Source organism: Pseudopipra pipra, chromosome 3 (genome assembly GCF_036250125.1).
Source record: "Pseudopipra pipra isolate bDixPip1 chromosome 3, bDixPip1.hap1, whole genome shotgun sequence".
Taxonomy (NCBI): domain Eukaryota; kingdom Metazoa; phylum Chordata; class Aves; order Passeriformes; family Pipridae; genus Pseudopipra; species Pseudopipra pipra.
Genome location: NC_087551.1, coordinates 30562208 through 30584469, shown reverse-complemented (window position 1 = coordinate 30584469; position 22262 = coordinate 30562208). Strand labels below are relative to the sequence as shown.

General features: G+C 39.1%; 1 protein-coding gene across 2 annotated transcripts in view; it reads right to left on the bottom strand.

The window, feature by feature from the left end:
* KCNK5 (potassium two pore domain channel subfamily K member 5) overlaps positions 1-22262 on the bottom strand; it is a 575865-nt gene that overhangs the window by 531212 nt on the left and 22391 nt on the right. The window contains exons 2-5 of one of the 2 annotated variants that reach the window (XR_010429610.1): positions 18364-18475; positions 16941-17107; positions 15639-15807; positions 10562-14803 (exon numbers count right to left, since the gene is read on the bottom strand). Coding sequence is in view for 1 of the 2 variants with exons in the window: in XM_064651059.1 (XP_064507129.1) it covers positions 13989-14803; positions 15639-15807; positions 16941-17107; positions 18364-18475 (1263 nt within the window). In the remaining variant the exon portion in view is untranslated. Of the gene's footprint in view, positions 1-9597; positions 14804-15638; positions 15808-16940; positions 17108-18363; positions 18476-22262 lie in introns of those variants that run through there. The other variant, XM_064651059.1, reaches the window with a different exon arrangement.

Below are 22262 nucleotides of genomic sequence, written 5' to 3'. Positions count from 1 at the left end.
AGAAAAAGAGAAAAAAAGAAAAAAGAAAAGAAAAGAAAAGAAAAGAAAAAAAAGAAAAGAAAAGAAAAGAAAAGAAAAGAAAAGAAAAGAAAAGAAAAGAAAAGAAAAGAAAAGAAAAGAAAAGAAAAGAAAAGAAAAGAAAAGAAAAGAAAAGAAAAGAAAAGAAAAGAAAAGAAAAGAAAAGAAAAGAAAAGAAAAGAAAAGAAAAGAAAAGAAAAGAAAAGAAAAGAAAAGAAAAGAAAAGAAAAGAAAAGAAAAGAAAAGAAAAGAAAAGAAAAGAAAAAAAGAAAGAAAAAGAGAAAAGAAGCCTGAAAAACCCCAGTGATAAAAATGGAAGTGAAGTAAATAAGCTTCTTGCTCTTTTTCCTGAGAGAACTCTTTTCATAAAACTCCTCAGTCAGAGGTTTTGCCAGTTCTCTCACCCATGAAGTGTTCCTCTGAGATACCAGCTTTTTAGCTGTGACTGTGCAAAGCATCTGTGCTGCTCTGGAGGGCAAAGACTTTCACAGAATTTCTTACCTCTTTTTTTTCTATCCCTTCTATTAAGCAGTGAGGTAAATGAATAGAGACTTGTTACACAGAAATGAAAGGCCACTGAATTTAGAATCCAGAGGACTATAATCAAGAGATAACCTCTATAACTTTACATGCATGACAACTGATGTACTGTACAACCACTTCATCCAAGTAACAGAAATCCATACATGTGGCTGAAAAACAATGGAAGATAAATAAGGAGTGAGAGGAAAAGCTAGGCAAGGAGGACACACTGTTTAAGGAGAAGCTGATTGAAAACAAAAAAAATCATTGCTTCTTTCAAGCAGAAAACCAGATGAAATACACTGGCCTAGACATAGTAAACTGCCTTAACACCATTATATCCAAACACCCAACACTGGCAAGGAGAGCCAGACAATGAACTAGTAGATCCCATACTGCATCATTCTCCAATGACCTTGACAACTAAGGAAGCTCAGGAAATAGAAATTATATAGAATCTCCTTGTCTTTTTATTATTTACCTGGGTTCATTCTTTTTTATGTTGGTACATTCTAGCTATGTTAGAGCAGCCAGTTAATCTTGGTAAGTGGAAGAGGGTATGTTATTTCTACGATGTGCATGAAGTATTGCATCTGACTTATAGCAGAGACTTGTTATGCTGAGTAACCCTATCTACACAATACAGGGATAATTTAGGGAGTGATAAAAACAGATTAGACCTCTTAGAGTGGACACAAACCACAGAAATGTAAAGCTGAAAGGGACTTCAAGATATAACTGAATATGCCCTTCTGTACTGGGGGTCTGTAAATGCAGCAACATTATCCCTGACAGTTGTTTGCATAAGCTGTTCTCAAATCCTCCAACAGTTTGAAATCCACGTCCATCTAGAAGAGTTTATTGCTCTTACAGTTGGAAAGCATTGGTAGCACCAGGCTCTGCCTTGTTTATTGCAATGTTGACAGATTTTTTGTTTTCTCAAGGCCTATGAGGAACAGTTTAGCCTCCCCTTAGCACTCTTCAGCAGTCTTTTATCCGTCAGAAAACTTACATGTACTAGCTGTTTTGTTTTCTTTTTTAGTCTGAATAAACCCATTTTCAGCCTTTTCTAACGGCTTTCTCAAAAGTCATGCTTTCTTAAAACATTTTCTTGTTGCTGTGACAGAGACTACTCTCAGCCTACTTACAGGTTCCTTAAAATCTAATGATCAGAGCCCATGCTAGAGTCCATATTAGCCCCACCATCCTAGAGAGTGGAATAATACCTCCTACCTCTCACACATGCTAGTTTTGCTTATACATCCGAGGATAATACTCGTCCTTTTGGAAGCCATCATATGTGTTTGGTGGGGGATCCTTTATTACACCTCCCAGATCCTTTTATGCAGTAGTAATTCTGATGCTATTGCAGATATTTTGATTTTAATTATCTTTAAAGTGTTTGGGATGTCTTTCTTGAGGTGAGAGAATGGGATTTTAAGAATTTCCTGATATGGGCTCTATTCCGGTACATGCTGGTTTCTTTTCTCATGAATTCTGTTTTTAGTTTCTTCCTATTTTGCTGCCCAGAGGCCTCTGCACCCAGTACAGCCAAAAATTAAAACTAAGATGAGAACAGGAACTAATTATTTCTACTTGCTAATGGAAATATAAAATGAGTATGAAATTAAACTTCAGAGAGTTACATGTTGCGCATAAGAAAAATTATACTACCTGAGGAAAAAAAAACCTGCTAAGGGAGGTGGTGGAAACAGTGCCAGTAGATCTCACCAAAGCTACTACTAGACCTCATTGTCAGCACAGAGTCATATGGGTTTGCTTACTGCAAGGAGTTATAGGTTATGGAGGAAAAAGGTCTGCTCAAACTCTTAGGCCTTCCAAGGTCGTAAATAGCATTGAACAGCTAAGAGAAAATGAACCTTGCGTCAGGGATTCTGTGAGGGAGACCTACCCAGGTTCTGGTCTGATCCTGAGGGAAACAGTGTGACTGACTCCTTGTGAGAAGATGGGTGAATGCAGAACAGCAATAAGACATAGTTTGGAACAACAGGGAACAGGGTTATTACTCCAATAATGGTCAGATGCCTTCCTGGAGAGTCTTCTTCATAAAAGAAGATTGTATGCTTCTCATGACGCACATGCACATCACTTTTTGTTTAAATGTCATATAATGGAGACATTTAGTATGAAGATATAGGCTTAGCTATTTGAGGATCACTGTGATGATTCAGTGGAAGAGAGGAAACACCTCTCTCTTGTGAAGTGATGACAATTCCTGCTTCCCCAAAGTCCTTTTCCAGCAGGAGACATATGGCAGCACATGCCCTGCCCTCCTCACTTGTGGTCTCCTGTTAAGAGAACATGTCACATCCCAATGCACAGCGGTACGTCAGGGCCTTCAGCTCCAACAAGTATTACAAGAGACAATGTTCTAAAGCTCTTGCATCCACCCAAACTCATGTTCTTACCCTTCCCACCTCAAATATAAGCCAGCCCTAAACATAAGCCAAAGCAAAGGTTTGTTTAGCAGGACATGTGAATGTAGAGGAATCTTCCTAATCCATAGCTAACAAGGTTCCTTATTCCCCCTCATGCAGAGCACCTACTGTGTAATGCTCTGGCGTGAGCTCCATTGCCCCCCTTCTTTACAAAGTTCTAGATGATGACTGTCCTCTCCTAGTCCTGTTTCTCATTCCTAGGGTTTCATTTTTGTGCACAATTACTTTGGTGCTGCCAGACATCCCTGATACTTGAAGACTCCTCTACCTTAGTTCGAGACTAATCAGTCAAGAGCTATGCAAATTATGTAAATACCTCTGATAATTCTGCCTGGGGCCAGTGGCAGATGCTATTCATGGTCTGTTCTTCTGTGCCTGTACTCAGCTGATTGTCCCTGTCTAAAATGTTCCCTTTACACTCCCTGGCACCATAACACACTAGAATTCAACTATGGAATGTGGTACCAGCTATATTCATGCTATGAGCTTGTGCTCTCATGCATTACTAACTTTCTATAGACTCCTTCATAGCACACGTGACTCCTTCATAATCTCTTGGTGGTGGCTTCTGCACAGATGTGGTGTGAGGCCCTGTTCCTGCTCCTGCCCCTCTCACTGGTGTTCTGAGGCCACTTATATTCAAGTGTTATGAAATACACAAAGAGTTTCTGACACTGATCTATGATATTTTTAAAGTTACAGTTTTGGCATTTATTGGGAATAACTGTAACTGGGAAAGTAGCACATATGGATTTCTCTAGTGCTTAAAAAGATTCCACTGTGGGAGTTTTCTGTACCCTAAAGACTCAATATGTAGGTCGTCTAGGTTATATTGGTTGCCATCTGGCTCTCAGTCCCACTCTTTGTTTTCAGTCTCCAGGCCATTATGTCTTTAGTAAATAATCAAACATATTTTGTTCTATTCAATTTCTTTTCTTCTGTTGAATTGTTGATTAGGAGCCAAAGGTTTATTTAAACAGGTGATAACTTTGCTGCTTACTTGGTGCAATGAGAACGTGGTTTTAGGTCACATCTACAAGACAAAGGTAGTCATGTCAAGAGGTCTGAACACACAGCAACAAGCTAAACTGTTCCTAAGGCTTTGGGTGCCTTCTGGAGGGTTCCAGACTAGATAGAACTAAGCTTTATTCTCCCAGTTCAGAAGCTGAAACAGTAGGGACAACTGTGATTATAAATTGGGACCGGGGAGTGTAGAAGTAGTGGTAAAAAGGAACTGGAGTGGGAAGAAGGGGAGGAGGAATAATATGGAGCTGGAAAAGGTGTAACTACAATTCATAATAGGCATAGCCTTTTTCAAAACCTATTTTGAATTCCAGCCTTACTCTCAAGCCTCTTAAGAGTATTTCAAGAGGCTTGCCTAGTCCACTTCGTTGCCCCACAGTGAAGCTCTACCCTTGCCTTTACCAAACGACATCTGTGCAAATCTTAATCCACAGCAGATATAAATAGCATGGCTGAAAGCGTGCAAAAGCTTGACATTTTTCACAGAAGGAAGCCATGACCGCTCAGCTGGGTGCCTTGGTTCTGTCTCCTTTAGCTGAAGCAGTTCAGACTGATGCTCTTTGAGTGGGAAAAGCCAAATCTATCTTCTGGCTGTCAGCCTGAGATGCCAAGAGGCTGCCGTGTGCTGCCCGCAGGCAGCCATGATGTTCCTAGGGAGCCACGGGAACTGGAATGGGAGAGATGTTACGTAGCTGAGGAAAGGGAACATTAAGGCATATAAACAAGGAGAAAAGCAGCGAGAACCAGAAGATGTAGACAAAAGGGGTGGAAGTGGCATCCTTCCTTGAAAAATTAGTTGGGTCATAACTGCATAGGTCTGAGTAGAATGTGTGTTTGAAACCAGTCACAGTTCTCCGCATCCTGAGTCTTGTTGTTGTTACTTTGAAGAATGGTGATTTTACAGTAAATAAACCGTGTTAACCCCAAAGTCTTTTCCTCCCTCTCTGTGCCAGAGGAAGCTAAGTTTATCCCAAGAGTTTCCAAAACCACATAGCACTTGCAGGCACAGTAATATGTGGGGTCAGAAGCTTTTAAATAAAAGCCAGCTAGAGCTTCAGTCCATCTCCACCTCAGTTTTTATTTTCATTGCATTCTCTGAAAGAAGCCTGTCTCAAGCCCACACATTTTAAAAGGTAGCCAATTCTTTCCTGCAGATTTTGCAGCTTTCAGCTGTTATGCCTCCATAATATTATACTTTGCATCTAGTGATAAATATCATAGAATTAAACTCCCACAGAGACATCAATAGCACTTGGCCAGACAGCATCTTCAGAAAACTACTTGAAATTATTTGCCAAAAACCTAATTTCCTAGTGTTTTAAAGCAAATCTCCCCACAAATAACAGGTTCCTCAGTTACTGTAGTTTTGGGTCTCTGATTTCTTCCTGTACTTGATACAAATTTTATCTCTTGAATTTTTTCTTGGTTCAGAACGATCTTCCTTTAACTTTGCCTGAGTGACATGCTGGGGTACTAGAGTTAGGGCTAAATGTCAGGCTCTCTTCTCAGTGTAAAGCAGCTGTAAAGGATGGAGAGCTTGCACAACAAAACTACAGATAACTTGAAGGCTAAGGTTTTAAAATAGGTATTTGCTTTACTTTCTTGCCTTTATCTGGTCCCTGTCATACATCTCAGAGTGTAGTCTGATATTTGACCTTAGTGAATTTCACTTTCTGAAGAAATGCAGCACAGAAAAAAATCTTAAAGCCTGAGTCTTCTCACTGTATGAAAGAAAGCCCCCATTGCAAGCCTTTCACACTTTAAGCCACCCATTTTCTATCATTTATAAAAAACTAAGAGCCACAAAACCAGCCAAAAAGTGCAGTGTCCCCCTCAGATGTCCAAGGCATGTTTCTTACTCCCGCTTGTGCATTCATTTCCCATTCTAATCTGCAATTAAAAAGCAGGCCAATTAGCTTACTACTTTTCCTTCCTTTCCAGCCGTGCCAGAGATGGAGTTGGCAAAAATCCCAGGCTGAGAGGAATAGAATATATCAAAAGAGGTTGTCTGCATCTGAAGTCTTGGTTTGTTCCTTTACTCTTTGCTAACTGCCAACCTACAACCGATAAGCCACAAATATGAAGGTTGCCAGAGAAGGACAACAGAGTTTTACGAATAAACATTTATCCTCTAGTTTCTGAAGATTGTGACTTCTATTTCAACGTGAATATGGATTTATTTCATGTTGGCATGCACATATTTTGCAGTTCTGCCCAGCAACCAGCAGTATGTAGGAACAAGTGCTCCTCTGCACCCAGCTTATTTTGGTTGGTATGGATAGCGCCCAACCCACAAATAAGCACAGGAGAGGATTTTTGTCTCTGATCTTAGCAGCATTAGTAATTATGATACTTCCTTATACACCCAAAAATTTAACTACATAAAAAAAATGTTATCAACAAGTGTCCAAAGCCAAAAGTCCACAGAACAGTGCAAAGCTGTCGACAGGCCTTGAACAGGATTTTTTTTTGGTTTTGGTCATTCATACAGAGTGTATTAATTCTCCTTACAATTAAAAAGCATATTACTGTGCCACAGACAACTTTTATATTCAAATAAGATTAAAAGTATGTCAAAGTACTTGTTTTTTTCTTGAATTAATAATGTGTAGTCTAATTTGAAAACACAAGTGCTTTTGTTTAGCATATTTAGGAGAGTAGCCAAAAGAATGTTATTAAAGGTTAGCATGGGAAATTTCAAAGAATGTCTGTGGGAAAAATATTAACTTGTACTTCAGATATTTTGTGTTTTAACTTCCTCACCCCAATTTCAGAATTCTTATTTTCAGGTTTTTTGTACTGCTTTCTTTCTCATTCACAGTCCCACTCCAGTAAGGAGAAAAAGATGTGTTTTCCACAGGTTCCTCCATGTAAGAAACAACATAACCCTCAAAATATGAAGAGTGAGTTATCATCATCTTTCTTTTACTCTTTCCTGTGAGCAGCAAGGAGTGACAATAGGGAGAGAACTTCTGGCATCCTATAAAAAAATACCTAAAAATAGAAAACCACAACTCTTTGAATTCACAGTTGTTTCAGTTCAACTTGTAAAATCCAACTGATTATTAAAACATTTCCATCAGAACATTTCTCATATGTCAATATATTTTTCATATCTGCACTGATTTTTTTTAACTGGAAGGAGTTCTGGTTATGGGCTGTACTTGGAAGCTTGGCCATCAGAGGAAGCCCTCCCAGCTACAATACGCTACCTGGCTTTCAAGGAGTCTCTCTGTGTGCAGGATAATGCCTCCAGCATCCCAGTCCACATCGACCCTCCCTTTCCAGAGAAGTCCTTCTGATGGGAAATAGCAGATTTCCCTTGGTCAGTTAGATGAATCTTTTTGGGTGTTACATTTTGGACCTATCAATCACGGTACCTCTCACTGTGCTAGTCTGGCTGTGTAGTCCAAGATAGCCACTTCTTGAATTTTTTTCATCTCAAGACACAAACCATCTGCTTGGACACCTATTGTTTTTCCACAAAATATCACCTCCCCAGAAAAAACTCCCCACCCCTTACGAGTCCTTTTTTCTTGGGAGATGGGAGTGCAGCCCTTTTTTCCTAAGACTTCGCCAACGTGCTGCGAGTCAGAAGGATTTGTATTGGCTGCATGGAAGAAGGTATTTGCCAATAGGAAAGTGAAAAGCAATTCCTTAGTCATCCCTTCAAGTATCCCACAAGATCTGTAGGTGATCAACAAGTTTTAGTCTAGAGCTAAAGGTCTGCCAGGGAGAGGTAATACCACGGATTTGCTCTCAGCGAGATAAGTGATTCCTGGCAAGGCTAGGTATGCTCCCACTCACCCATCACTTCCCACTGTTCCTCAGACATGGAGCTGCAAGGAAGCCACAGCACTCAACCATACTGTAAAGCCAGGCAGGGTGTGTGGAGAAGGCCCAGTCTGTGTGCAGGTCAAGGGAGCTCTCTAAGAAACAAAAGGAAGTAAAAATCTGAAGAGTATTGTACTCAGCAGAACCTTTTACTTCTAGATATCACGGTATTAGTTATCTTACCAAGGGGAGGTTGAGGCTAAAAAAAGTTTTTAAAAAGAAAAATCAAAAACCAAAAAAGCATTCAACTCTTGCTTAAAAAAAAAAAAAAAGGGGAGCACAAGGTACAAGTCATGAATTTAAAAAGAAAAATCTTCCTGCTCAAACTATACGCAACAGATCACCACCAGCTCCTTGCATAAGGGTCAAGAGAGATATTTTATGGGTTCTTCAGGACCTAGGTCCAGCTACAGGAAATTGCCCTGAAGGGAGTGAAGTAGCATTTTTCTGTGTAAAACAGTCCTGAGCAGCAACTCTTCCTGCTCTATCACTGTCTTCATCTCTCACAATTAAAGGTTTGAGTTCTCCATGTCCATGACATGGTTGCTGGTATCATGTTGCACCATGCATTGTAAAGGCCTATGATAAGCATTTAGTGAAAAGATTTCGGGTTTAAGTGTCAGCTGGCCTGTGATTTTATCTATTAAGCTATTGTGTTCAGAGGAACCCACAGCCAGGCATGGACCATAAGAACAGGCATATAACAGATACAGGTTTGTCCTGTTTTCCTACTTCTGTAAATTAATAACACTGCTAAAATACTGAGGGCAGAGGGTGAACAATAGTCTGTTGGCTCAAACTTGCTGGGAGCCAATGGAAATGTTACTGAGTGCTTACCAGACTCTGTGCTATGTCCTGCCCTCAGCTCCGTGAGGAGACCCCATCTCCCTCTTTGGCTCTTTTTGGTAGCAATCACCAGTCAGGCACCTCTTCCTCCTTCATTGTGCCTCTGTTGTGGGGCTGGAGGAAAGGGTAGAAATCAGCTATCCTTACCCAAATCAAGACAGCATCCACCCTTCCCTCCTGTGCCCATGGGTCTCCCCACTTTCCTAACTCATGCTTCATCGATGTTCAACTCAGTTGCTGAAAGGCTAAGGTTCAGTCTCTTCTTCCTCAGGCTGAGGTTGTCCCACTTTCTTCAGATGGCTCCATTTCTATCATAGGTATCACAAAGTCATATTTTGCTGCCCGTTAAAGCAGGTATTTAGCTATTTTCCAATGTGTTTTAAGGAAACTGCTGGAGTTGAGGGACTGCAAATACTTCTAGCCTGCAAAATGGTAAGCACTGCTACTAGAAATCTTGTGAAAATTCATAAACAGCTATTCAGATATTTTAATAGCTCTAGCCTAAGATTCAGACCACAGCCATAAATATCCATTTTATTTTATTGCAATATTGATTAACTCTAACACTTCCCATCTCAGTGCATCTTCTTTACAAGCCCCCCTGATAAAACACAGCCCCCAAAATAAACTTCAGTTTATCTTTTAACAGCTGTCCAAAATCCACATCAAATAATATTTTGCTATGCTGTATCTAATTGAAGACCAGATGCCATTGAACTGAAGTCATCAATACCCATATAAGTTCAGACATCTGCTTGCATAAAACAACTAGCTTTTTTGGCTCCTTATCTTCCAGCTCTTTGGACCAGGACCAGACTCATTTGTGAGGTGCATTACATGTGCAGGTAGTTGTAAAAAGAAATCTTAATTACCATTCTTCTCATGACACAGAGGATAAATTGTAAAATTTTTATTGCAAAATATTAAAATAAATTACATTTTACAAAGACTTAGCAAATATTTACATACAGTGTGATCCCAGTGACAATCAGCAACAAAGAACAGACAGACAGGCATATTATGGAGTGATAAGAGTCAGAACTGTACAAACTTCAAAAGCCATATGAAAGACAAGCTGATTTTTAAAAGTTAAGTCCATCACAAATGGAATGAATCCGACAAGGCACAAAAATTACAAGTCTAAAACAGAGTTCTTTTGTTTAGGTCAACAGACTTGTATACTGCTTTTTGCTCTCCTCATCATTGGTGCTTGTCTGTCTCTACACACTCTCCCAGATCAACTGGAGGAAATATAAAATCCCAACATATACAAATGTGTAACCATGGATCTGTTATCAGTCTGGTTTTACTTCTGCATGCTTTGTGATATCCATTGCCAGCAACAGATTCACGAATCATTAGTTCAGAAAAATTTAACACTCCAATTTTGTATTTCCCCAGTGATTTCGTACCAGTGTATCAGATGTGTTAGATTGCCTGATGCAAGACAGGTATCTGAAAACGATGCCCTTCTGGTAGAAAGAGGCTTCAATAACACTAAAAAAAACCAAGACATGTCACAATGATCACAATGATGTCGTGAAGGATGGGGTCACACAGTCTATAGCACTTAAAAGGTCTTTTGTAAGAACAGACTTCTTACAAAAGAACAGACTTCTGTGGTCACATTTCAGGATTTTTTAATTTTTGAAAAAAAATAAATTTAAATTACTGGCTCATCTTCGCAAAATTAGTAAGTGGATCCATCTTTCACAAGATGTGACTGGAAATACAACCTACTCGTAGGCAACAGGCAGAAGAGTTTCCACTGCCATTCATCCCTTCCTTACACATGCTTTTAAGCTTGTTCTCTTTTTTTTTTAAAAAAATCCCCCTTTCCTCTCTTTCCAGGAAGAGACCTGTTTCACCTGTAAAACCAACTCCACAGCATCAAGAAAAGTGTTAATATTATTAGTTAGCCAAATGAAATCTTAATTGACATCCAAAGAAAATCCTTCCAGATTGACCAAATAATTGAAATAATTGCAAGACATAACCTAGTAGCACTAGGAATTCACTCAGAGGCACTTTTGAGGCTGATTAGATCAAAACCCAGCCTGGACACCCCTTCAAGTCACTACACGTTAATCTGAAGGCAGAAAGACATTAACTTAGATCCCCCAGGCAGCTGCTTTTCTCAAGACATGGAAGACAGGCAGGCAAAATGCTGTCTTGCTTAGCACTTCGGCAGTTCTGAGATGGCACCATAATTTTAAAATCCCTGGGAATGGTTCAGCTTTTGGAGAGAGCCAGTGTGAAAGCTATGCACCAACTAAACCCCTCCAAAACACTGAAACAAGTAGGGCTTAATGAGACCAATGGTGTTGGCCCCTGTGTAAAAAGGAATTTTTTCCCAGTGTTACAATTACATTAAGGCACATGGTGGGATATCTTGAGAACAGTTTTGTGAGGTGTGATCATGTTTCCCCGAAAAAGTGGGAATATTGTACTTTGTTTTAATAAATTTAAACTATTACTTTAAATCCCATGATACTTATTATGCTGACTTATAGTCTATGCTGACTACACTGGGAAAGGCCAGAGAGCCACATCTAGCTTGATAATATGAAACAGATCCCATCTATTCTCAGCTCTGGCGTACAAGTGCACTTCGCTATGGAGAACGGTCTGGGTTCCAGTGTGCAACATCCCCTCCCAATGAAAGCAGCTCAGCCAAGTGTCTGGGTTGTATTATTTCTGTATTAAAGAGAATTTTTTCTTTTTTTTTTTTTTTAAATGAAGATTGGACTATGCTTTTCCACTTCACGCACTTTCAGCAAGTCTTTTCTCTCCTCATTGTCCTGTAGCTTTCTAATTGTTACTAAAACTTTAATCTTTGCATCAATAATGGAAGACAAGCTGGAGGACAGCAAAAGCTATATGGAGTGCTTTCTCATATCCTTTTAAGTTAATATGCACTTTTTAAAACAAAAAATATAAAAAAAAGAGAAGGCTAGACTTGCTACACAAGCATTCTGTGCATCACACACGTAGTCTTACCTACCATTTCTTACAGTTACAAGGTATAGCTGTCAACCACAACCCTTCAGATATATACAGATACTTGAAGGGCTGGGAGTCATTTTAAAACAGTGAGGATGAAGGTAACTTATCAGAAGTAAATAAGAATCTTCTTGATATGGCCTCTCCCTCTTTCTTGTCAGATAAAAGTAAATACATCCAAGCACCCCTGCTCCAAACTGCATTAATGTAATAAAATTTGATTTCAAAAGAGAATTCTCTCTTCAGCAATACTATCATAAATTACAGATTAACTACCACATCCAATTATGTTGATCCCACATTTTTGTAGTATAACAGAGTTGGCCCTAGCCTTGTGTTCACTTTTCTATTTAAAAAAACGTCGTATACGTGGAAAATTCCAGGAAAAAAAAAAGACTAGTAATGACAGTCCCTCATTTCTCAGTAGATGACTTCAAAACCTCCCATCAAAACACTATCCAACCAAAGTGCCAGTTTCTCACATATCCTCCTTCTTCTGTTGAAGAGGCCAGATGCAGACAACATTTGCAGTTATTAGAAATAGCTAGTAATTCAAGATTAGCATTGCAAGATTCCATAGGCTTTTTTCTTACAGAGCTAAGTTAGTCTGCCAGCATTACACTGAAAATGAGAATGAGACAACTTTTAACTGTTCACTGATTTTTGGAAAATTTCGGACATACTGGAATGACTTAAATACTCTAAACAGAACAGCAGAACATAACATGTTAAGGTTCAAAGGTCTTAGCTATTTTTTGTTCCAAGTATGTTGGATACAACTAAAGTCAGTACCTTTTGCCAACATGTAATCAAGAGCCTCATTTGGAAGAGTTGTCAGGGTTAATGCACAGATATGGAAAAAGAAAGAAAAATAAAACCATGGTAAAATTTTCTTTGGAGCCAAAACAATTTGGGCATAAACGCTATGAGCAGACATATTTCCTCCTAACGAATAGCCCATCTCCAAGTCAAAAGATAATACTTTCAGAAGCTTAGAGTCAAAGTTCCTTTTAAAAAAAAGTGCCTTATGGCCTGAAGTCACTTGATCACATCTCAGTTTGCCCAAGGTTTGGTATTGCCCAACCTTCTTTAAAGTGGGATAGAATAACCATTGTATATGCACATAAGTCAAACTCTAAAAAAACCCTCAAATATGCGAAGTGTAATCAACTGTTTGAAAAATCATCTCCCATTCAAGTCTAGTCTGAAGTACCAAGGCAGGGAGGAACATCAAACAACAATACTGACTAACACACTGCACAGATCAGCAGCAGTGCTACAGATCCCTTCTGACAGGCATTAGGGCATTTGGAAAATATCTGTGCCTCCCAAGGTGATTTTTTCCTAATACGAACAGTGTCAATAAAACTTCACCTGTACATAGATACTGTATAAGGTTCATTCAAGTATTTCCTTTAGGAAATGGACAGTGGAAGGACACTTTCAACATTAAAAAAGTTCATTGCATCCTGCTTGTGCTCATACATGCTTTGATCAATAAGTTTTCCAGTCTAACACTAACAGTTCTGGGGCTGATGTGCAGTTTAGCAGCCCAATTGGTAAGCTTCCTCCTAGATGATTCTTCCTTGTTAGAGGGTGATTCTTCCTTGTTAGAGGGCTCCTTCTCAATCCATTCCTTTCGAATTTTTCATTTTAATATTTTATTTATGAAATTAGAATTCACTATAATTCAAGAAGCACTGACATATTCTAGACAGGTGTTTCAGAAGCTTCCTTCTCAGTCTGCCAGTGCACCTCAGCTCAGATCTGTGTGTCCTGCTACCCCAGCTAAAGTTTCTTGCTAAGTATAGCCAGGCAACCCCTTTGATTTCATTTGTGATCAAAGCAGGATTCAAGTCCAGGTTTTCAGAAGTGAAAGGTTAATGGAGTAACCGAACACATTTGATGCTCAAAACAGTCTCTGTGCCACAGTATAGTTACACTCCCAAACCAATTCCTCAATGAAATGCATGAACCCAAAGCAGGTCCAGTGTATTAACCAGTCTTTTTTTCCTACTTTTCCTTTTTGTTCAAGAACCATAAAATCCCAAGAAGGAGTGAGACTCCAAATTCAACTGTTATTTTACACGTTTTTCAGAAAAGCAAAGCTGATGGGCTCAGAAACCAATTTATGATGGGAAAAGGAAGCTGGAGTTTCTTAGTTTGGAACTTGCTTTTGTTTTCAAAGAGACAGGAGAAGCTGTAAAAACATACTTTTCTCCTTGCTCTGCTATATGTTCTTTATGTACTGACCACTTTCAAAAAACCACTGTCAAACAAGATTCACGTGGCAGCCTTCGCATTGCTTACTGTATTATATTCATTCATCAGTTGTTCATAAGGCACAGAAAGTTCTAGCTCATTATTGGTAAAGGTAGATTCATCTGAGGATGGGAATTTTACCAGTTTTTTTGCAGTTTCAGATTCCTCTGCAAGATTATCATCCATGGAGGATTTTGATGTTTCCTCATCATCTGAGATATCTTCCTCTTCATCATCATCTTCATTTACAAACGTTATATTGGCATTCTCAAATATTAAGGGTCGATAGTCTCTGGAATCCCACACTTCGCCTTCTTCTTCACTAATCCTGTCCAGCTGGTTTACAAACATGGTTCCTTCTAAAGGGCTGTCTCCAATACGTTTATCATGCAGGGGTCTCAGTGCATGACCATTTTGAATGTCCAGGGAAGCCTCATCATACTCAAATGTCTCTGTCTTTGTGTAAGTCACCTGAACATCTATACTAGCATTCATTTGTTTGGCATTTTCGACTATTATCATTTTCTCATTGTTTGTTTTCAGGGCCTTCTTCCCAATTTGCTTTATAAGATCATTGTAGGTCTCTTCCTTCTTTGAAAGAAAGCTGAAAATGTTGACATCCTTTGAGGTACCCATTTGAAGGGGTTTTTTAGACCTAGGATGGTTGTCAAATGACTCTTTTCTTTTTTTCCTCCGTTTCTTGATTGCTTTGTGGACTTCCACAAACATACTGACCTTCCAGTTAACAAAGAGCGAAAGCCAAGCTAATCCCAGATAGATCCATAACTCCACAAAATATCTGTAAAGGGCATGATAGTTTGCATCTGGATTTACACCTATAAGGAAGTAAAAACAAAAACATTACTGAAAGAAGACTCACAGCTGATAAACCTTTGAAGTTATGACCCTGAGAATTACTCCCTTCCACACTAATAGAGCCTAGTTGTTTGAACACTGCTCTGAGAGGTAGCAAGTGGGGATCTGAGAGTTTTCTGAACGAAAAAGTTAATCCCATATCTCCCACATCCCTTGGCCACATGTATTCTGACCACTGGACAAACAAAAAAGCCCCAGCAGCATATTTATCCTTTCCTTATAAACTAGAAAAGCGAACGTTTTCCTGGTTGAAAATTACAAGTCTTATCCCTGCCACTGTGGTGTGTATATATTTACCTACCTTGGGAAAACGATTCAAATTTTCACTTTTAAGGACCACCTCCAAAGCCCTGGACAAAGCAGTGGATTTTAGACAAAGAAAAGGTTTAGGAGGGAGGCACGAGTATGCTCAGCATTTCCCATTGACTAGTTCTAAACAGCTGCATTGCCCAGTACCTACACATCCTGCTTAGGATACTGGATCCTATCCAAAGGTACATAACTATCATGCTGGATAGGATAGCTCTTTGCCTGACATACAGACCTGGGGCACCTGAAAGACTTACAAACTCTAGAACTTGGCTGCAGACTTAGCCCAGTAAAGGCCTTAGGTATCTACACTAAGACTGAAGAGCCAGATCTAGTCCATTGGATCAGTATCCAACTGTAATTGAATGTTCTATTCAGCAAAATGTTCTGGAAAAGCTTAGAAAATATCTTTTCAAATTAGAGTTTTCAAAAAGAATTGCCACGCTATGCATGTAATAATATACTACATAAAATACAATTACTGACCAGCAACAAAATCTCCAAATCCTATGGTGGTGATAGTGATGAATGAGAAATAGAGCCCTTCAATATAATTCCATCCTTCAGTCACCATAAAGACAAATGGAGGAATAACCAGATGGACCAAGACACCCCAAACAATGAAAATAGCTGTGCACGTAATTTGTGCTTTCCTCTGTAAAGAAAAAAGAGAAAAAAAGTCAGTGAAAGATCTCAAAATTTTCTTTTCCCATCTCTGGCACCAAGAATTATCTGACAGTACCAGACATTTCAGATTTTTGTGCTAACCATTTAGCTACCATAATTAAAAGTCACTAAAAGTGACTGAAGTAAATACACCTTCTTTTTTTTTTTTCCTTCAGGCAGAACTCCCTATTCTTACAACTACTTGCTCAAAAAGGATTATTTCCTCATAGCTTTCTTTCACACTCATGGAAAGTTTAAGGAGTCCCTGATGTTTTATAAACAGGCATGGCATATGGACATAGTGCTCTAGGACATAGTGCTCTAGTCTAAAAAGCAGTCAATACCTCTAACTTTCCTTTTATTCATTTGAATATAGAAGATCAGAAATGTTTTTAAGATGCTTCTCTCCTACTTCTGCGTCCTTCCCTTTGCCACTCATGCAACTTCTGTACAAACCTGCATGTACACATGCATTTCACTACTGTTTCTTGTACTTGCCTCTCAGTTCTTGCTCTGTTCCTAAACCCAGGACCCAAATCAGTCCCACTGTCCTCCAGGCACTATGTCCCTGCATTGCCTCCCATTTCTGCATAAAGTTAGAACTGGGAACTCACTCAGAATGCAGGAGGGAGAGGAAAAAAAAACCAAACAAACCTCCACCAAAAAAAACCCAACAAAATGCCACAAACAAAAAACCCACAGGCCAGTAACTCAGAACGAAAGTGTTATTTTCCAGTTGATTCACTGCACAGCAGGAAGTACTCATGCTAGCATACAGGCAGGTGGGAACAAAGCAGGACAGCTTATTTCTGTGCCCAAGGGGCTTGATTGAAATGTCTGTGAAATGAAGCCTCACCTACATTTGTCCTAAAGGTTTCTAATGTAAGGAGATACATTTAGTTAGTACTAAAGGTTTCTATGAGACTTCATTTGCTAAAACTTCTTGCAAAACTAACTCATCAGACCCAACCCCCCTTTCAGTTATTTCTATTCAACACCATTTGGGAAAATTCATATTTGTGCAAGTGTTCATTTGCAAGATGAGCAGGTAACTTAAGAAATGTAAGCTTAATTCATGCATCAAAAACACATAGTTCAAGAGTAAACAACTAAGAGCTTTACCAGGCTCACTCCTCTTTTCGTCAGAAACTGGCCCAGCCTCTTGGCACGTCCTCCAAAGAACTTCCCCAGAGCACTGATCCACGTCAAGCAGAGAGGAACTCCAAAAAGCCCATAAAATATGCAGAAGAGACGCCCAGAGGGTGTCTTTGGAGAAACATTTCCATAACCTAAAAGAGATAAGTATGTGCTCCGTCTGTTCTTGTTGAAGAGAATTCAAGGCAATTCTACCTAAGCACAAAACATTATTTGGGCTCCTGCTGTATCAGACACTCCTTATTTCACCTATAAGATGTTTAGTTTACTCCAGATGCTGATCTTCTGAGTCTAGATGCCTTCCAGTTCTACTCTAGCAAACATATATTCCATTAATGCAAGCTGAGAGGGTTACTGCACTTCAAGCGTTTCCTAGATTTTGTGCATCATTTTCTTGACAAGATGGAATAAATATGAAATAAACCTCACCTTAAAACTTCTAATATGATCCCCCAACCTTAAGCAGCACTGTTAAAAACTTGATTGATTCAATTTTATAGACTAAAAATTCAAAATTCAGTCTGTAGCTAGCTTCCATGTGAAAGATCCACTTTACATTTAACTTGTGACCACCTGGTGCCTTGGCAGGGGAAGAGCTTGTGAGTTAAGTGCAAAGCAAGGAAGTGCAAGGTATGTCAACTGAATTTAGTTCTTTGCTGGTCACAGAACCCAACAGGGCATTACAGACTCAGGCTCTAAAATCAGCAGCATATTTTCTGAACTTCTGCCAGAGCATAGTGTGTTATTCTTCAACGTTTTGTCATAAGTTATATTATAAGGGGGGTATTGTGAGTTTCAAATAATAAAGAAAACTACAGTACTGCATATGATTTAACAGTAAGACTTCTATGTGTGTATACATCTAGCCTTGTCTGGCTATTTTGCATTCCTCTTTTTTTTTTTTTTTATAGGTGTAGCAAGAAAGAATTCTTTCAGTGCAGAGGGTTTTACAAGCACAAATCAATAGTGATATTTAAAAGACAGTAGTTGTTCTGCTTCACCTTCTTTTAAGAGATGGTTAAAAAGTCTGGATTGTTCTGCAAGCCAGGAACACTGATAATCCAGTAGCTTCAGAGGATTCATCTGTGTAACAGGAGTGCTGTACAAAAACCTCATATGCACTTGCTTTAGGCATTAGTTTAATGGAATGCTTTGTTATGCTTTTGTTTTGGGATTTTATGATTTGGAACTTTGAGTGCATGAATCAATGGAACTGGAATGACACCAGTCACCCCCAACAGCACCTTAAATTCCTTACTTATTGGAAAGGCACACTTTTCTGTATGCCTATGGAGAGAGTGTCAAAAACCTCATTTTTACCTTCTATGAATCTGCAGGTGAACCTGTACTTAAGGCAACAGTTAGGAAAGTTGACATGGTAAATACGTACCGATTGTAGTGATTACAGTAGCAGCAAAGATCACAGCGTTAGGCCAATTCCAGTTGTTGAAAGTATTGTTCCCAGTGATGGCAACACCCTCTCCAGCAGCATCTGACACAATCTGTAAGGAAACAGTTTACAGTCAATCTTGGAAAATGCTGGCAGCCTAAAAAAGAAATGTTTGTCCCTCTCAGGTTTTCACCCTTTGTTCATACTTTGAAAAATAATCAAGTTTTTTGTGAAGGCAAGCCTAGTATATTCACTAAAAATAATTTTATGAAATACTAAAAACTTGCTTCACACAAGAAAAAGTAATGCAAGTGCTCTGACATTTAAATAGGGAGTTTTAATTAAATAAACTTTTACTTGATTTATAAGATTAAACCAAATGGATGTCTTCCAGAGACCAAATATACTCTTCCAAACTGAACTAGCATTTAACCTCCAGTGCAGATCTTGAATTTGGTTTAATTTTAGGGACATCTTCAGAACTACTATCCATTTCAAAACATCTGTTACATGCCTCAGCTTGACCTGGGTATGAGCAGGATATCAGAGAATCCTTGGCGAAGCTAGTGCGATTCATGTTAATTCACCTGCTGTCTCTGGCAAAGTCAAACCATCTACAAGCCAACAGTAAAACCGTACTTTTCAAAGACAGAGAAATTAACACCTTCTCAAAGCATATTATGCAATAGGATTCCAATCACTGCCCTTGAATCAGCCCTTTTCTCATCTCAAGTTTGAATATAGTACATTTGCCATGATGAATGCAAAGCACTCGTTAATGTTTCTGGGAAGTAAGTGAGGTCATTAGCATTTCCACAGGTTCTGCAAGTCAATTTTTTAACAGCTGCTCGGGTCTTCAGGTGCTCAAGAATGCTTAACCGCCTTCACCTTTTGTAGGAAGGGACTTGGAAGAACCAGCTTCCCCCCCTTTTCTAAAACTAAACAGTAGAAAACGAATTGCTAAAAAAGCAATTACTATTTAGTGCAGAAAGTGAAAGTTTCAGATTCAAACCATGCATCTGGACGATTCTGGCATGCATTTCTACCTCTCCGAGGTAAAAGAAAAGAAACGATTTACCATATTCTCTCCTGGAAATCTCCAGTTATTTAAATCTTTACTCTGCCACATAATGATGCAGTTAAAGCCTTCCCGGGTTACTCTGCTTTTTTCCCTTCAGTGTAAACACTGAACAGAACTCTGAGGCTCCATCCCTACACACGAGGGGTGAAGATACCTCCAAATGTTGATTCATAACATTATCGCACTTTCCCTGTTTCTCTCTCAGTAAGTGTTATACACAAAAACTATCTTGAGCAAACACCTAAAAAATTGGAGGCAATGTACTTGAAAAAAAAAACCAAACATGACAGGTGACATTTATCTTAAACTGGCAAGAACTTACAGATGTAACTACAACCAGCTCTTCCTTCCCCCTCACCCCTTCCTTCCTTTCGACTTGATTAAGATCTGATCTTGGACCCAGCAGAGATTCAAAACAAAGTTCAATCACTGCTGAAAACATACACAAGTTAACACAGGTTTTAATTATTCTTCAGACGTATTACATATCACCATCCTCCTACTGTAAGAAAAATACCCTCGAATGAATGTATTGTGCATATACAAGATGCAAACAATGTAATTAAAAATGCACTTTCAAAACACAAGCTGTTATAGAAGATAAAAGGAGAAGCATTGAAAGTGAACGACGGTACAGAACTACATTTTTTTTCTCCTGGCAAAGGCAAACTCAAAGTACATACAGCGTCTTTCCAAAGCCTACAGGCTCGGGATAGAAAAGGACAGAGTTCTCACCAAGGCACTCATTTATCATAAAGTGGAGTACAAATGAGAACTAGCTCTAAAACAGGCAAGTTGAGAGCAGGCAACTAAACATAAAATGCCACCCCCCTTCCAAAAAAAAAAAAAAACTTGTGCAGTTACATTGGTCACAAGAGTTCATCTGAATAGAGACCAATTAAAGTAACATCACTCATTTCTGCTATGGTCTGCAGATGAACTTCCTAAAAGTCCCAAATGACATCCAAAATACCTCACAAACACAATCTGTTACCTATTATCCTCGAAAAGATGGCTTGACTTCTTCCACTGCCTAAACATTATACGAAACACCAGTTCTCCAGTCATTTTCCATTCCGTAAGCGCAGTTGGATTTTTTGGTTTTTTTTTCAGTTGTTGTTTTCTCACAGAGCAACTGATCTCATAAGAGACACAGTGAAGTATCTGTTTCCATTGTCACAGGGCCATTATCTCACCGCATTACTCCACCTTCGGTCTGATCTAATGAGCTCAGTTTCCCAGTACACACAGTTGTGTTAAAATCTGCCAGCATCTGAGGTCTGGAGGTGTGAAGGGGGCCCAGATCTGAGGGGAAGAAGCTGCTGGACTGAGCAGCACTCAGCGACCCTGCACACCCAGGCAGCTAACATTTTGGGGGAGAGATGGACAGCTCTCCAAGTTATACAAACTCTTTGTATAGAGAAACACAGATAATTCTCCAGACAAAGCTGCCACCGTCTTCCTATCCCTATTTACATGCAGCTATCGGCTATTAGCACACAATTATCTATGACCTATAGTCCAGTCTTTTAAATTACTTTATGCCTGCAATAAGCCTCAATGCGCTACATGCATCCCAGCCGGAGGAACAAAGATGGTCACAGAACATGCATAGTTAGCTTTGGTGCAGTGGGAAGTACATAGCTGCTTTCCAAGCAGCATAACTTTTGCCCATACTGAAATAATTAAATATTTTGGCTCCAACAAACAATGTGAGTGGACACTATAAAACGGAACAACAAACATGGGTTTTTTTGCTTGGCAAATCTTCTCAAGCATGCCCAAATGCAAAAGTTGAAAATAGTTTACTAATTCAGAATTTATACATAACTTTAGATCTCACCTCATGAAAGCTCATACTGATAAAGGCAGGACTTTCTGTTAAATGACTTTCGCCTCACAGGAATTAAACCCACTCTTCTCCCTCACTCCCCACTACTTCAATTCTGCATTTTGGCAAAGGAAGAAGGGTAAAAAGTTCTAGAGACTCTGGTGTTACGGTTGAAAGTTAAACAGACTTGTAATCGCAGATAGAGATTTAACACATATGAAACAACTACATCTTCTGATTACATTAACACAAGTAGAAAAGGGGACGTAATTTGAATATAATCAAGCAGACAATATGCTCCATTTGCAAGGTACTTCCCCACTACAACCTCCAGGCACTGCTCCAATAAAGCCTTGTGTTTCCTGGGTTTGGTGACTTTTTTATCAACCCTCTGATGATCAAATTCACAAGAAATAGTTGTTAAATCCCCTCTACCTTGAGCAAAGGAGAAGAATTTACCTCAGATGCTGTGGGCACATGCCATTTGAATCCCCTCTGTATGAGTAACAATAGAGCTGAAAAGTTCTTAAAAACAAATTTGAAAATAGCAAGGAGAAGCCTTGATTCATATAGGTCACACACCATTAGTGATTTTATCCTAAGAGTTAAGGAGTGCAAGAAAGCTGTGATACAGGTTTTGCATAACAAGTAGGAATAATTTAATATTTGGCATGAAATCTTTGATGTTTTAGTAAGGAATAGCTGGGTCTGATAACAATAAACAATAGGAAAGACAAAGGACTTTGGGATACATATGGCCAGACAGATATACCAGACTAAAGACATGAGACAATAAACAGGTTCTATATAAACTAGAGCAACAGATCCTGCCCTACAGGCACCCTGTTAGGAAGAACAACCAGATATTGTTCAGTGACAGGTATCTTTTGAAGAGGCTAAAGCCTCCCATGTTGTTCAAAGCATTCCCTAAAGATCTTACATATAAGTCTAATGGCAGTTTTAAGATTCTCCCAGTGGTATGAACAA